This window comes from Thamnophis elegans, chromosome Z (genome assembly GCF_009769535.1).
Source record: "Thamnophis elegans isolate rThaEle1 chromosome Z, rThaEle1.pri, whole genome shotgun sequence".
NCBI classification, from domain to species: Eukaryota; Metazoa; Chordata; class Lepidosauria; order Squamata; family Colubridae; genus Thamnophis; species Thamnophis elegans.
The window spans coordinates 43,983,554-43,997,610 of record NC_045558.1 but is presented as its reverse complement, the minus strand read 5'-3'; the positions used below and the strand labels follow the sequence as shown (position 1 = coordinate 43,997,610).

The 14,057-nt window shown below is 40.5% G+C and overlaps 1 protein-coding gene across 2 annotated transcripts in view; it reads left to right on the top strand.

The window, feature by feature from the left end:
* Positions 1-1,213: 1,213 nt before the first annotated feature.
* Positions 1,214-14,057, top strand: part of ANKRD28 (ankyrin repeat domain 28) — a 95,479-nt gene continuing 82,635 nt past the window's right edge. The window contains exon 1 of one of the 2 annotated variants that reach the window (XM_032235730.1): positions 1,214-1,594. In XM_032235730.1, coding sequence (XP_032091621.1) covers positions 1,568-1,594 — 27 coding nt within the window. In that variant the 5' untranslated portion in view covers positions 1,214-1,567. Of the gene's footprint in view, positions 1,595-2,096; positions 2,348-14,057 lie in introns of those variants that run through there. The other variant, XM_032235729.1, reaches the window with a different exon arrangement.

Below are 14,057 nucleotides of genomic sequence, written 5' to 3'. Positions count from 1 at the left end.
TAATTTTTTTTAAGTTGTAGATCTAATTTTTACAGGAATTCTGGGCTAATAAACAAGACAGAGATTTGAGGGAACTAAGGTTATTTTTAGAATAACTGTGATATTTTTGAAGAAGAAACAAATAGGAAAGCATGACTTATGGTGCAAACAAAGTCAAATATAAATTGCCCGTCAGGTGAGATAAAGCTGCTAACACTAGGAACAGTTATTGGAATGATTTCTTAAAATCTACCTCCATAAAACTACACATTAGATTCTAAAACCTACTTTTAGGAATGTCTATTAGAATTATTCAAACATCAGGTTGAGTGCAACCAATATGCAAATGTAGTATGCCACAAAAGACTCAGCTAATGACAAGGCTTAAGAGCAAAGCTTGCTAGATATTTTTTTAAAACAACCATTATATGCTATCTATAAACTTGGAGAAGTGTAGCAATTTAATCAGCAAATTTAAAAATTAAGTAGTCAATTCCAAACATGTTTCTGGCTTACTGCAATTTGAAGCATGTTCACTAAGGAACATTAATTATATTATAGTATGGTGATTTATGTGACCCAGTTATGATTTATTCATGAATCTATTGTTAAATAATAATGATTTAGCATGTCTGAACACTTCATTCTAATTGATAACCAGTTATAGATGATAGGTCCCCAGAATGGATGCACTTTTCAATTAAGTCCAGAAGAGAAGTAGCACCCTGCTTCCTACTCTCTGAGTTAGGGGTGTGTACATACAGGACAGCTCCTTTTCTAAAATGGGTTAGAGGCATTAGATAAGGTGGCATTTTCCTGATGTGAGGGATTGCGTTGGCCGTCAAACGATCAGTATGCGGACAGCAGACGATGGAAAGTACGGTCCAACTCCCACAGAGAAAACATCAGTTTGGGAAAAGTTGCAAACGAAATACTGCCCTATTCCAAGATGAAACCTCATGATTTTAACAAGCCTCCACCACACTAACGTCTAGACCCCCGCAACTCCTTACCCTAACAGCCTCCCCACTTTCGAGTATTCGCTTTCCTAATTCTTCCCTCGCTCTTCTAATTCCCACCAATCACATTAAACCTCCCATCAGAACCCCTCTCCCTCTTCCAATCATCGTTGCTTTTGCTTTTATTTATATACGTCTGTGGGCGAGCATGTATGTTTTCGTCACACCGAGCTGCCCAATCAGCTTTAGAGAATGACGGACGTTGTAGAAGCGGCATCGATAAAAAGGGGAGGGAGGAGGGATTAATTCAGTTTCTGTCCCTCGGCGGAAGAACTCCGGGAAAGGCTAGAGATCGTTGGAGAAGTGGTAGGAGTGAAAGGTTCACCCCCGCCACCTTCGCCCTCCGGATCTTTCCGCGCACTTGGCGGAACCCGCACCCGCGACCTCTGGAAGACGCGAAGGAGGTGGAGCCGTGGGCGGGACCTGCTGCACGGTCTGCGCGGCCCAGACACGGGAGGAGGCGGGGCTGCTGGGCAAGGAATCGTTGGCGGAAGTGAGGAGCCGGAGCTGTGACTGAAACGGCGGAGGACAAGGATACCTCAGGCGGGATAGCCTCACCTCGCCTCACTATGGTTCTCCTCGAGCTGCGCGAGCAGGTAGATGCTCTTCGGGCGGAGGATCAACGGTGTTGCCTTGTTCCGCTTCCTTTAGTCTTTCTGAGGGGGCGAGCCTGGCCGCCTGTTTTCCCTCCTGGGAGAAGGTGACAGGCTGGGTTGGGGGGAGGGAGAAGGAGGCACTATGGCGGCATTGGGAACGGCTGGTGGTGGGTGGGGTTGTGGTGTCCCTGCCGCGCCGAACGGTTTCAGGTTTAGTGACGGGAGCGCGTGGGAGAAGAGAAGGAGGAGGTAGTGGCGGCGTGGGGGGAACGGACGACCGCGTTTGTCTTCCGAAGGATGGCGTGCGTGCCGGCGGAGGTGCTGGAAAGCGCGCCCGCCTGCCAGGGAAAACGGCGAGGAGTGGCGGGCTATTGAATCCACACCCCCTTCCTTTTTCTTGTTCTCACGCACCCTCCCATTCCCCTCGAGACCCCACCTTCTTTCCCAGGTTACCCCTGCCTGGGCCTAACAGGTGGTAGCCAGCCGCTTCCCCTTCTCTTCTCTGGTCCCGCCTGTTCTCATTCCTTCAAGGCCAGAGCTGCCGCGCGTGCACGCCCCAGGCGCACGCCCCCTTTCTCCCCAGCCCAGTGTGTCTCGTTGGGACCTCGGATAGGTGCGCTGTTTTTGTGTAGTCTCCAGGGCTACGGAGACTGGACCTAAAGCGATGACCTTTTGCCCTCCGTAGTTATGTTCAGAGCGGCTGCTCCTATGTATGTCGCCGAAAAACAGGAGAAAAGTGGATCCGACCGAAGGGTAATGTAGCCTCCTTTATCCTCACCCCCACCCCCGAGTTCAGCCAGGTGTTCTTGGGCATCCCTCCATTAGAAACATAGGCTGCTGCTGAATGTTAGGGAAGGATACTGCTACAAACGTTGTTTTTCCACGAAGAGGCTGAAGTAACATGTTGAGGTGCATCTGCCTTTGAGCCTGATATATTTAAAATGGAGCTCCTACTTTGACATGGGTCCTTCATTCTGTCCTATCCATTTTAAGGTGTTGCAACTGTACAGTAGGTATATTGGCCTCAGATTTGAGATATTTAAGGTTTCATGAAAGCTAAGAATAATCCAACTGAGATTTAGTGAATTACCAGTGCCGATATGATATAATAATAGTGAAGCAAGGATTTGAACTCACATTTTCCAGATATTGAGCTAAAGTGAGTCTCTATATTGTTTTTCTGTTTGTCAGTGTTTATAACCCAATATCATATTTACAGCATTGATATCACTATATTTTTGCCCATCGAAAAATAGACAGAGAGATCAAGGTTTCTTTTTACTTTTAAAAATGTAATAATTCCAAACAAATTATTAATGTAGCTTTTAATTTTTTTTGGTTTAAGTATTTTTGTGAATGGAAACATCGGCTTGCTTTTCTTAATATGCATATTTAGGGTTTTGTTGTTTTTAAAAAATGTAAATAAGCTTACTACATGTCAGAAATCCTCATTTATCCTAACTATACTTTTTGTATGTTTTATTTCAAGCCTTCCTGTTTTACTTCTTTGCTACCCAACATGCTTGAGCCCTTTTTAAATATTTGCTTGCTGAGAATTATTTAATTATGTTTCATGTAGCTGTTTCCAATTTCTTTTAACAAAGTTTTTAAATCATTGTGCACATACCAGTTCTAGTGTGTGATTGTCAAAAGATCAATCTTAATTATCCTTTCTGGTGGTCTGTTGGCTTGTATTTTGTTGTTTTGGTATCTGGACAGCCTATTTGTAGATATGGGGGAAGTGTGACTGAACAGGTTCTTTGGTTAATCTTGCCCAGATAATTGGTTTTGGTACTTGGTTTTGCCCATTATCAGTTGACAGCTTAACAGAAATGCAATTTAGCAATCTATCGTTACAATGTATGTATGCACAACATAGGACATGATTCGGCAGTCCATCTGCATTTGAAGACAAAGGTCACTCTGTTGAAAACTGCAAAGTCTACATTCTGGACAGAGGACCACTGGTTTGAAGGAGGGGTAAAAGAGGCCATCTATGTCAAAATTGAACATCCCTCTATCAATAAAGGGAGAGGGATACACCACCACCTATGTCTGGTCTACAACACAATCCTTTCAGCAGTTTCTAAAAGATTCCACAGCCGTTTGCACTCTGATTCAGGTGATTCTGAGGGTACATATAACCTCCAAGTGACCTCAATGACTCTGAGATCTAACTACTAACCTTCAGAGTGCTAATGATCAATTGAGTGCAAAGAATATGAATCCTACATTTCCCCACTATTTAGTCAGAATTGAAGTTCCTTGGATGAGAAGTGAAACGTCAAGAAAAAAACTCAGGAAGTCCAGTGTCTTTGAATAAGCATCTTTTGAGAATCTCCATAGATATTAAAACTCAAATGATGTTTGTTTGAAAGAGTTTGTGCATTATGACATGCAGTAAAAAGATAGATTAAAATAATGTTTTGTAGTGGTTGAATGCCATCTTTTTCCAGTGGTTTTGCTTCCTGAGAGATCAGTTCCAATAGATGGGTAGGAAAGGTTGAGGTAGCATAGGGCTTAGACCTTTTTCCATTGTTATTTTCCCCTTACTATTAAATAGTGACCGAAAACTCCTTGGTGAAATAATTTGTCAACATAAAGTTTGGAGGGAGGGGATAAATTATTTTTCAATGCATTGCAAATTGGTTTAGGGTTCTTGCTTAAGTGGGCTCAATTTACAGTGATGCATACCTCTAGATTTTCCAATTTAACACTTCCGTGGAAGAGCTCCACAGGCTACCAATCAGCTTCTGGATCCAATTCAGATGCTGGTTATCTTAAATGTGCTGCATGGGCTTCATTATCTCCAAGATCACCTGCTCCATAGAGAGTGCCTAATCATAAGATTAAGAAGAAAATCCTACTATGAAGCCTTATACCTAATCATCTGTATGATTCCATAATCAGGCTTTCCCAATGATGGCTTGCTTCTAATGGAATAACTTGATCTCCTCTATATTGACCACCATCACCCAGATGAGTTTCCAGAGAGTGATGAAAACCTAATTCTGGAACATTTGAGGGATTTAAGATTGTCCTTTTGGATTGTGCCATTATGGCATATGATAGAATCTCTTCCCTTTATTTTAATTTTTTTATGTTATATAGTACTCTAAAACTGGGTAGAATACAGCAGTATAGCAATCTTACCAATAATGATGAATATAAAATATAGGTAATAAGATGCTGTGTCTGTGATATGTATACAAAATAATTACCATGGACTTGCAGTATACAGCCTTAAGTAACTTGTTTTAGATTTCATAATTTTTTAAAATATAGATGTTAGTAGGCAAGGAATTGAGAAGTATAAATGCTGTCTAAACCTACCCTTTCTTTTCATTTACATATTTCTGGTATATTAAATAAATTTTCTCTTTTGTTTGAACTGGAATGTTGATTTAAAATGCTGACTGCAAAACATAAGTTCAAATTAATGTTTCATTTTTTTTTAAATCAGAGATTTTTGTAAGTACTTTACTTAGTCTCCTGGCTAGGAACCAACAACATCATTTACATTAAAATAGTATGCTTTCCCCTAAAGTGGATGCAGGAAAGGACATAGTTTGATGTTTTTTGTACTCTAACAGCAAGGAGTTTTGAAGAGGAATCATTACCTTGAAATTGAACTTGCTATCTTTACTTACTTTGGTAATTTAATTTATAGTATAATCAGTAAACCTTATTTGTATACTCTGTATTATGCTTGAACATTTATATGGTAGTGTAATACTAGCAATTGATTTTTGTTGATCCTTGAGACTATGGAAGCAATGTCTGGAGAAAGCTTAGAATTTAAGGGGGAGAAAAATTTCTACCTCGTTTGTTTGTCATGCTTTAATATTACGGCTTGCAATACTGTTTTTTTGCCACAAAATGTTTATAGTAACATAGGTAGATCATAAAGACAAATTCCTATTTGATAAATATGCTGACTCTGTAAACAGTTTAGAGAAGGCTGTGAAGCACTGTAAAGTGATATATAAGTCTTAATCATCTATATTGCTTTTCTCTGCAATCTTTCTAGTGTCTCAACATCCTTTTTATATTGTGGTGACCAAAACTGGATGCAGTATTCCAAGTGTGTTGTTACTAAGGCTTTGTAAAGCGGTACTAATACATTATCTTGATTCTGTCCCTCTATTAATTCAGCCTAGGATTGCATTGCCTATTTGGCGGTGGCTGCACACTGCTGGCACATATATAAGGAATTGTCCACTAGGACGGTAAGATCCTATCATAGTTATTGGTATTGAGACAAGTTTAACCTAGTCTGAACCTGTACAATTGGTTTTTCTTGCCTAAGTGTAAAATCTTACTTTTATCCACATTGGATTTCATTTTGTTCCACAATCCCTAGTTTTCAAGTCTGTCAAGATCCATTTGGACCTTGAGCTTATTTTTTGAGAGTTGGCTATTCCTTCCAGCTTAGTGTCATCTGCAAATTTTATGAGTTTCACTTCTATTCCCTCATCTAAATCATTATGAAGATATTGAAGCGTACTGGCCCTAAAACAGAACCTTGGGATACCCTATTGTTTACTTCTTTCCATGTGGATATACAGGTGAAACTCAAAAAATTATAATATCGTGCAAAAGTTCATTTATTTCAGTAATACAACTTAAAAGGTGAAACTAATATATGAGATAAGATTCATTACATGCAAAGCAAGATAGTTCAAGCCGTGATTTGTCATAATGGTGATGATTATGGCGTACAGCTCATGAAAACCCCAAATCCACCATCTCAGAAAATTATAATGCAACTTTTGCATCTCATTTGGAAACCAAGGACCCAGAGTATGGAGGAAGAATGGAGCGGCCAATCAAGCACAGTAATTCCACAGTCATTGAACCAGTTTTTGGTGCTTTTGGCAAAAGTTGCTCTCATCAGAAAAGAGGACTTTGGACCAAGGAGCAACAGGACTTTGGACCATTGTGCTTCATTAAGACCAGGGTCAACGCAGCCGTCAACCAGGAGATTTTGGAGCACTTCATGCTTCCTTCCGCAGACGAGCTTTATGGGGATGCTGACTTCATTTTCCAGCTGCCCACACTGCCAAAAGCACCAAAACCTGGTTCAATGACTGTGGGGTTACTGTGCTTGATTGGCCAGCAAACTCGCCTGACCTGAACCCCATAGAAAATCTATGGGGCATTGCCAAGAAAGATGAGAGACATGAGACCGAACAATGCAGAAGAGCTGAAGGCCGCTATTGAAGCATCCTGGTCTTCCATAACACCTCAGCAATGCCACAGGCTTGTAGCTTCCATGTCACGCTGCATTGAGGCAGTAATTGCTGCAAAAGGGGCCCAAACCAAGTACTGAGTACATATGCATGCTTATATTTTTCAGAGGTCCGATATTGTTCTATGTACAATCCTTGTTTTATTGATTGCATGTAATACTCTAATTTTATGAGATGGTGGATTTGGGGTTTTCATGAGCTGTATGCCATAATCATCACAATTATGACAAATCATGGCTTGAGCTATCTTGCTTTGCATGTAATGAGGCTTATCTCATATATTAGTTTCACATTTTAAGTTACATTACTGAAATAAATGAACGTTTGCATGATAGTCTAATTTTTTTAGTTTCACCTGTAGTTCTGTTAAGGATTATATGTTGAGTATGGTTTATCAACCAGTTAGAAATCCATCTGATGGTGCTGCTGTTTGTCCCAAATTTTTCTAGCTTACCAAAAAACAGGTAGTGGTCTACTTTGTCAAATGCCTTACTGAAATCTATTATGTCCACAGTATTTCATTGATCAACTAATTTAGTCATTTTGTCAAAGAATGAAATAAGATTTGTTTGGCATAATCTGTTTTTGACAAATCTGACTTGGATTCTGATTATAACTTTGTTTCTAGGTGTTCGCATATTTGTTTGATTATCTTTTCCAAGTTCATCCCAAGTATTGATTTCAGGCTGATTGGTCTAATTTCCTGGATCTCCCCCCCACTTTTTTTAAAAAAAAAGATGGGAACCACATCAACTGTTTTCCAGTCTTCAGGTTCGTTTCAGTGATTCAAAGATCATGTCTGCCAGCTCCCTCAGAATTCTGGGATGTAATCTATCAAGTTCTGATGATTTGAATTTGTCTAGAGCTGACAGGTGTTCTTTTACCTTATTTTTGCTTATTTTAATTTGCGGTCCTAGCCTCTCTTTTATGGTTCTATTTTTGGTAAGTTGGGTTGTATTATCTTTTTGTGTGAAGACAGATGCAAAGAATGAATTAAGTAGTTTTGTTTTCTCTCTACTGCTTGTTACTTCCTTGCCATCATCTCTCATTAGAGGACCAATTGTTAGTTTTACTTTTTTGCTTGTTTTTTATGTGTTAAAAGAAACTTTACTACTTTTGACATTTGTTGCAAGTCTTATTTTGTTCTGATTCTTAGCTTTTCTAAATTTGGCTCGGGTTATTTGTTGGTTAATGTACCTTAGTTATGTGTCCCTCATTCTATTTTTTGTGTTTCTCCTTTTTTCATTCAGTTGTCCAAGAGTTCACAAAGTTTTATACTTCACAGTGTTTTATAGAGATTGAACTGGTTCATCCTCTTAACTCTGTGCTCTCCCTCAGTGAACAGAAATCATGTGATTGATAACCTTAATAAAGAAGTGTTCCTAATTGTTCAGAGAGTTTTGTTTCAGAGCAAATGTAATGTCAGTTGAATTTTTTCATATTTTGCTACTCAACCCAGATTGAGGAAGATGGGCATATAGGCTCTTCAGTTCTTTGCTTTTTTAGCTTCTTTAATTGTTTGTTGTCTTTGCTGTTTTCATTGCTGTAGCTATTAAAGTTCACTATAACATTGCTAAAAAGTACTCTTCCACATTCCCACACAAATACAAGAAAGTTAAATAAGCAGCTATATTATAGAGAATTAGGAAGACTAATATGAAGATGTTCATATCAAAACTTTCTGTAAAAATCTTCTTTATGTTTATGTCGTCTCTTGTGGACTCTCTTCCTGAATCATCCATAACCATATTGACCTTAATTCAACAGATACAAAAATTGAAACTTGGATATTTGGTTAGGTTTTTATATCTCCTTATAGTAGCTTTGAAGGAGACATTTAAGTTAGTCCTCAATTACCAACTGTCTCATTTAATGACTGATTGATGTTACAACAGTGTAAAACAAATAGCTTTGTGACCAGTCATCATGTCTACAATCATCCTGCTGTCCTGTTATCACATGATCACTATTTGGGCATTTTTCAACGAGTACACTTTTATGACTTGTTGCAGTGTCTGGTGGTCATGTGATCATTTACAGGCTTTGCAACCGGTTTGAAACAAGAAGAGACTACAGAAGATGGAAATAAAATCATAAGTCATGGATTATGTGATTTTTTTTTATTTTTTGCTTATTGATGTGGCACTTTGCTTAACCAAAGAGGAAATAAGATTGTAAGCCTCTTGGTCACATTCTTTTCCAAATAGTGACCACAACATTGAGCTATTGAGGTTCCAGTTGTAGTTGCTAAGCAAAAACTATCTGTATAGTTCAAAAAAAAAATAGAATGATAAATTAATAAATGTCTTTAATTAGTTTATAAATTGAGTTTAATAAAACTATTTTCTATTTTATATACTCCTTATGCATACTATATTCTTTAAAATCCAGTTTTACTATATTCTTTCTATCCTATATCTCCAATATATCTGTTTATTGCTGAATTCTTTATTTCTGTTGTCTTAATTCCTATATATTGTTAATCTATCGAGCTATAGTCCTTTTTCTATAAAGTTCAATCTGTCTTTTATATTAGTTTTGTTTCTAATTTCTTTCAAAAGCTTTTTTTTCTTCATCTTTTCAACCTATTTTTTCCTAGCAGGATTCTTGATTCTTCTCTTCCTCCAAATCTTTATTCCACATGATGGTGGTTAGAACTTTTATTCACTCTTATCACTGAAAGAACAAAAAAAAAGCAGTAGTAGCAGTGAATGCGTCAATTTTTATTTTTAATACAATGTTTTTTGGAATCCTATAATTTTTAAAAGTAGGAAAGGATCCTGAGAAGAATTAAAAACACTGCACTTTACAGTTGATTCATCTTACTTAAAGAACAGTCTTTATAGCACCCAGTTCACAAATGTGATTGTGGGAAGTGTGCATTAAAACGAATAGTTAAAAACAAGTCGAAACAGGCATTAAAAATAAATATAAAATAAAATTGTGGGAGAATGAAGCAACAACTTTATCATAATATAACCATAGCTCAGCTCCCTATTTCCATGGGATCCCCAAGATTGTTAGAAAAACTTATTTTAAGAGATTTCCAGAAGACTAATAGAGTCAGAATTAATTAACTCTGAAATTCAAATGATCTAAAGAAAAGCTCTTAGTCCCTAGTAAAGTTATTTAGGTTTGGGGCCAGGGTTTTTTTGTGGGGGTGGAGCAATTTTCTTCAATGTTGATTTCTGATGGCTGCCTAGACAAGTCTGCAGCTTTCTTACAAAGTTTTGGGGAAGTCGTTCGTCATTGCTTCATTGCTAAGTCACTGGTTCAAGGTGCCATCCAGGTGGCTTTATTGTTAAGGTTGGAGTAGAAACTAGTCAGAGCATATTTTTACTTACCTTTACTATCCAAAGATCTAGTTTAGTTTTCCATTGTTTGTGTTAGCAGGAATTAGTTTCTTAATTTCACACTATGCATGCCTTAAAAAATATGAATAATAAACTAACGTAACATTTGTTGTGAAAGATGCATAGCTGAAATAGAAAGACAAAGCCTTTAATGTCTCAAAGAGTTTATCTGAAATACGTTGTCCAAATCCAAAGTCATTATTTCAAGTTTTTAAGATTCTCATAAAAGCTGTTATTTTTAATAACATGGAGTTTCTTAGAACAAAAATATGCAATTCCTTTTGACATAGATCAATCTTAAATATTGTTAAATCTTAATTGGTGAGAATAGTATAATTTCTGAAGGATGATTAAATCTGACTCATTTGAAATTATGACCAAGTCCTTGAGCATAGATTGGAGACAGTAAATACAAGTTATTTAATATTAATATCTTAAACATAATTTGATTTAATAAGTAGAAAAAGTAGAACCTCCTAAAGAATAATCATTGCAATCAAGTTTTTTACACTCTGGATTAAAATATCTACCTACAGAATGTAATACTTTTAGTATCCCAAGCAGATCAAGAACATAAGATGAACAAATTCTATTTATTACATTAACAGAATTTTGCAAGTCTGAAAGTACAGATCTTTTGCTGTCTTTTTTAGCTACCTGACCAGTAAGAGTGAATCCTTTCTAAGTCTCTTTTTCTGCCTATCAATTAGTTGTAGGCTCTTCCCACTTCTGGGAAGAGTTGGTGAAGATAGCATCCAGGAATGGGTTAATTCCGTCCAGCATCCAATCGGACTGTGTCTTCAAACTGTGATGTCATACCTCCTGTGATAGCTTTTCCCAGCTTTTAGACTCAGTCTATCCTTGGACTGGATGTGCAATTAGCTCTCTCCTCCACCTTTAGAGTTTATTTAGGGTAATTCCTACTTTTGCCTACTTCTGATTCTACCTATGCCTCCTCTATTAACATCTTGAGAGGCAGGGGGAGATTACTGATGGATTGGGGTTTCTTCCCACACCGCAGGATGAAGCAACTTCTTTGCATCATGCATGGGGAGCTGTGCGACAAGCTAGTACTGGAGTGCTCTATCTGGGGTATTTTCTGGCATTGTTGGAACTGCTGAGGCTAGGAGCCAAGCCCACAGGTGGAAACCCTGCGGCCTCTGCCTTACCTCACCCCCATCATCTTGTAATCGCGCGGAGGCCGCTCAATTGTTGGAAGCCTCGCTCAGCACTGATGAGACGCCAAATCCCCGGTGGCCATTTTGTTTTGTCAGGAAGCGGCTATGGTGGCCATTTTAAGTCAGCAAAACATCACAGATGATCAGTGACAAAGCCCTTTGGCCTTTCATTAGCAGCATTAGCCCGTGGGTGGTGCCCCAAATTGCCCTGACATGGCTTCCAATTCCAGAGGGGGTGGTCTCTCTCATCAGACCCGCCTGGCCTTCTCTGCCAGACAGCCGCATTGGGCCTCCAGGAATCCAGGAAAAGGGTAGCTACCGACACCATGGTTAATGGAGCCCCAGCCAAGGCCTTCAAGGCCACACAACAAGTGGAGAGCCATCACCACAAAGCACTGGATAAAGAATTTAATAGGGCCAAACAGGTAGCGGCCAGAAAGGCCATGGATCAGTCGCAGGATGGGGTGAGCCCCCATCCTTTTCAAGCCATCCCTATCCCCACCGACCTCAACCTGCGGAACTATCTCCTGAAAGTGAGGACAACTTGTCTTCTCCTGCCCCCCCCCTCCAGCCAGGGGATGAGACGGGTTTCATCAGCGACCTTCTCACCTCGGTTGATCTTACAAAGGCGTACCTCCAATCCCCATTCTCCCTGTCCATAGGACGTTTCTGCGTTTCTCCTACACAGGGAGGCATTTTCAGTACTGGGCCCTCTCCTTCGGCCTGTCATTGGCCCCAAGGTTTTTACCAAGCTTACTCTCGGTGATAGCAGCCCATCTCTGCTCCAGGCCCATCCGGATTCAATGCTATCTGGATGACATTTTACTCCAGTTTAAATCAGTCAAACAGGCAAGCAGGGATCTCCAGATTACCATCCAGGTCTTTCAGGAGCATGGATTTTCCATCAATCTAGACTAGAGTCACGTTCCTACCACCCGCCTGTTACACTTGGGGGCTCTCATAAACACAGTGCAGTGCAGGGTCTTCCTTTCCCCAGAGTGACAGGCTAGTCTCCAGGAATTGGCTGCCAAGGTAAAAAGTCAAAGGTGTGTTCAACTGCTCCAGCTCCCCCATCTTCTGGGGAAGATTGTATCCTGTTTCTCTATCATTTTCGCCTCCACAGCCGATGTCTCCAATGGTTTCTACTCCCACATCAGAAGGCCAACAATAGCTGCTCATCCGTTCATATCAGTGTTCCACCAGAAGTGACCAGGGGCGGTGGTTGTCCACAGCCCTTGGCAAGAGAGCTCTTGTTACGAGAGCCACAGCACCTCTCGCCCTATTGCATTTTCAGGCCCCAGTGACCAATTCCCATATTCTAGTCCACACGGACAATATCACCGCAAAGGCGCATATCAACCGCCAGAGCGTGATGAGGGCCAGGTCTCTTATGCAAGAGGCATATCTTCTGGGTCGTTGGGCAGAGACTCATCTTTTTTCTCTCCAAGCAGAGCACGTCTCTGGTGTCGACAACATACAGGCAGATTGGTTCAATCCCTCTCAGGTAGACCACGCAGAGTGGAACATCCACCGACACTTCTTCCAGGACCTGACCGACAGGTACGGTCTTCCAGTTCTGGACTTCTTTGCTACACATCTCAACTACCAAGGTATGCTGCACCAGGGTCGGAAGGAGTGGATGCGCTCTGTTGTCAATGGTTCCCCCCCCCCCCCGGCTTCTGTACGCATTCCTATCCTTGCCTCTACTGCAGAGAGTCATTTGAAAGATGCTGGAGAAAGAGGCAGAGCTTCTTGTCCTGGCTCCTCATTGGCCTCACCAACCTTGGTTCATGGATTTGGTAATTCTCTCCATAGCTCCTCCATGGTGAATCTCCCCGACCAAGCTCTCACTCAGCCAATAGTCATTCCACCATCCAGACCCTCAGTGGTTGCAGCTCACCGTTTGGAGATTGAGTGGGCAGCCCTAAGTGCGGCCAACCTCTCTAATGTCATTCGGACTATCCAAGTGTCTAGGCATGCTTCCACTAACCAGATATACGATGCCACATGGGGGGCCTTCTCCACCTGGTGCACAAGGAGCAACATCATCCCCTTGTTGGCTTCCATTCTGGATGTTCCAGAGTTCCTACAAAAGAGTCTCTCCCCAAACACCCTCTGCCATCAAGTGGCAGCTTTGTTATCGGTCCTTACCGTCCAATCCTTCGAATCCTTATCATCCGCATATCCGCCGTTTTCTCAAACCTCCCATTGCCCACAAGTACCCAACCTGGGACTTATCCAAGGTCCTGGATTCTATCACCGAGGTACCTTTTGAACTGTTATAGACTATATCATTGCATATCTTACCTTGAAGGTGGCTTTCTTGGTAGTCATTACATCGGCGAGACAAATTTTGGGAATTGCTGCTTTGTCCATCAAGCACAACCTCTGTGTATTCTACTCAGACAGAGTCGTCCTTCGTCTCGATCTGATCTTCATTCCAAAAGTCAACTCTATCTTTCACAGAACACAGGAACTAATCCTGCCCAACTTTTGCCCAATTCAGCACACAGGTTGGAACACATACCCTTGACGTTCACCGAGCTCGCCGCATTTACACCAGGAGGTCCTTTTCGTCACACTGAAGCATTATTTGTGTCTTTCCAACCAGCCTTTCTCAGTTCTAAGCCCCCCCCCCCGCTTCGTCTAGTGGGTGTTGAATCAGGTCATGCATTACCAA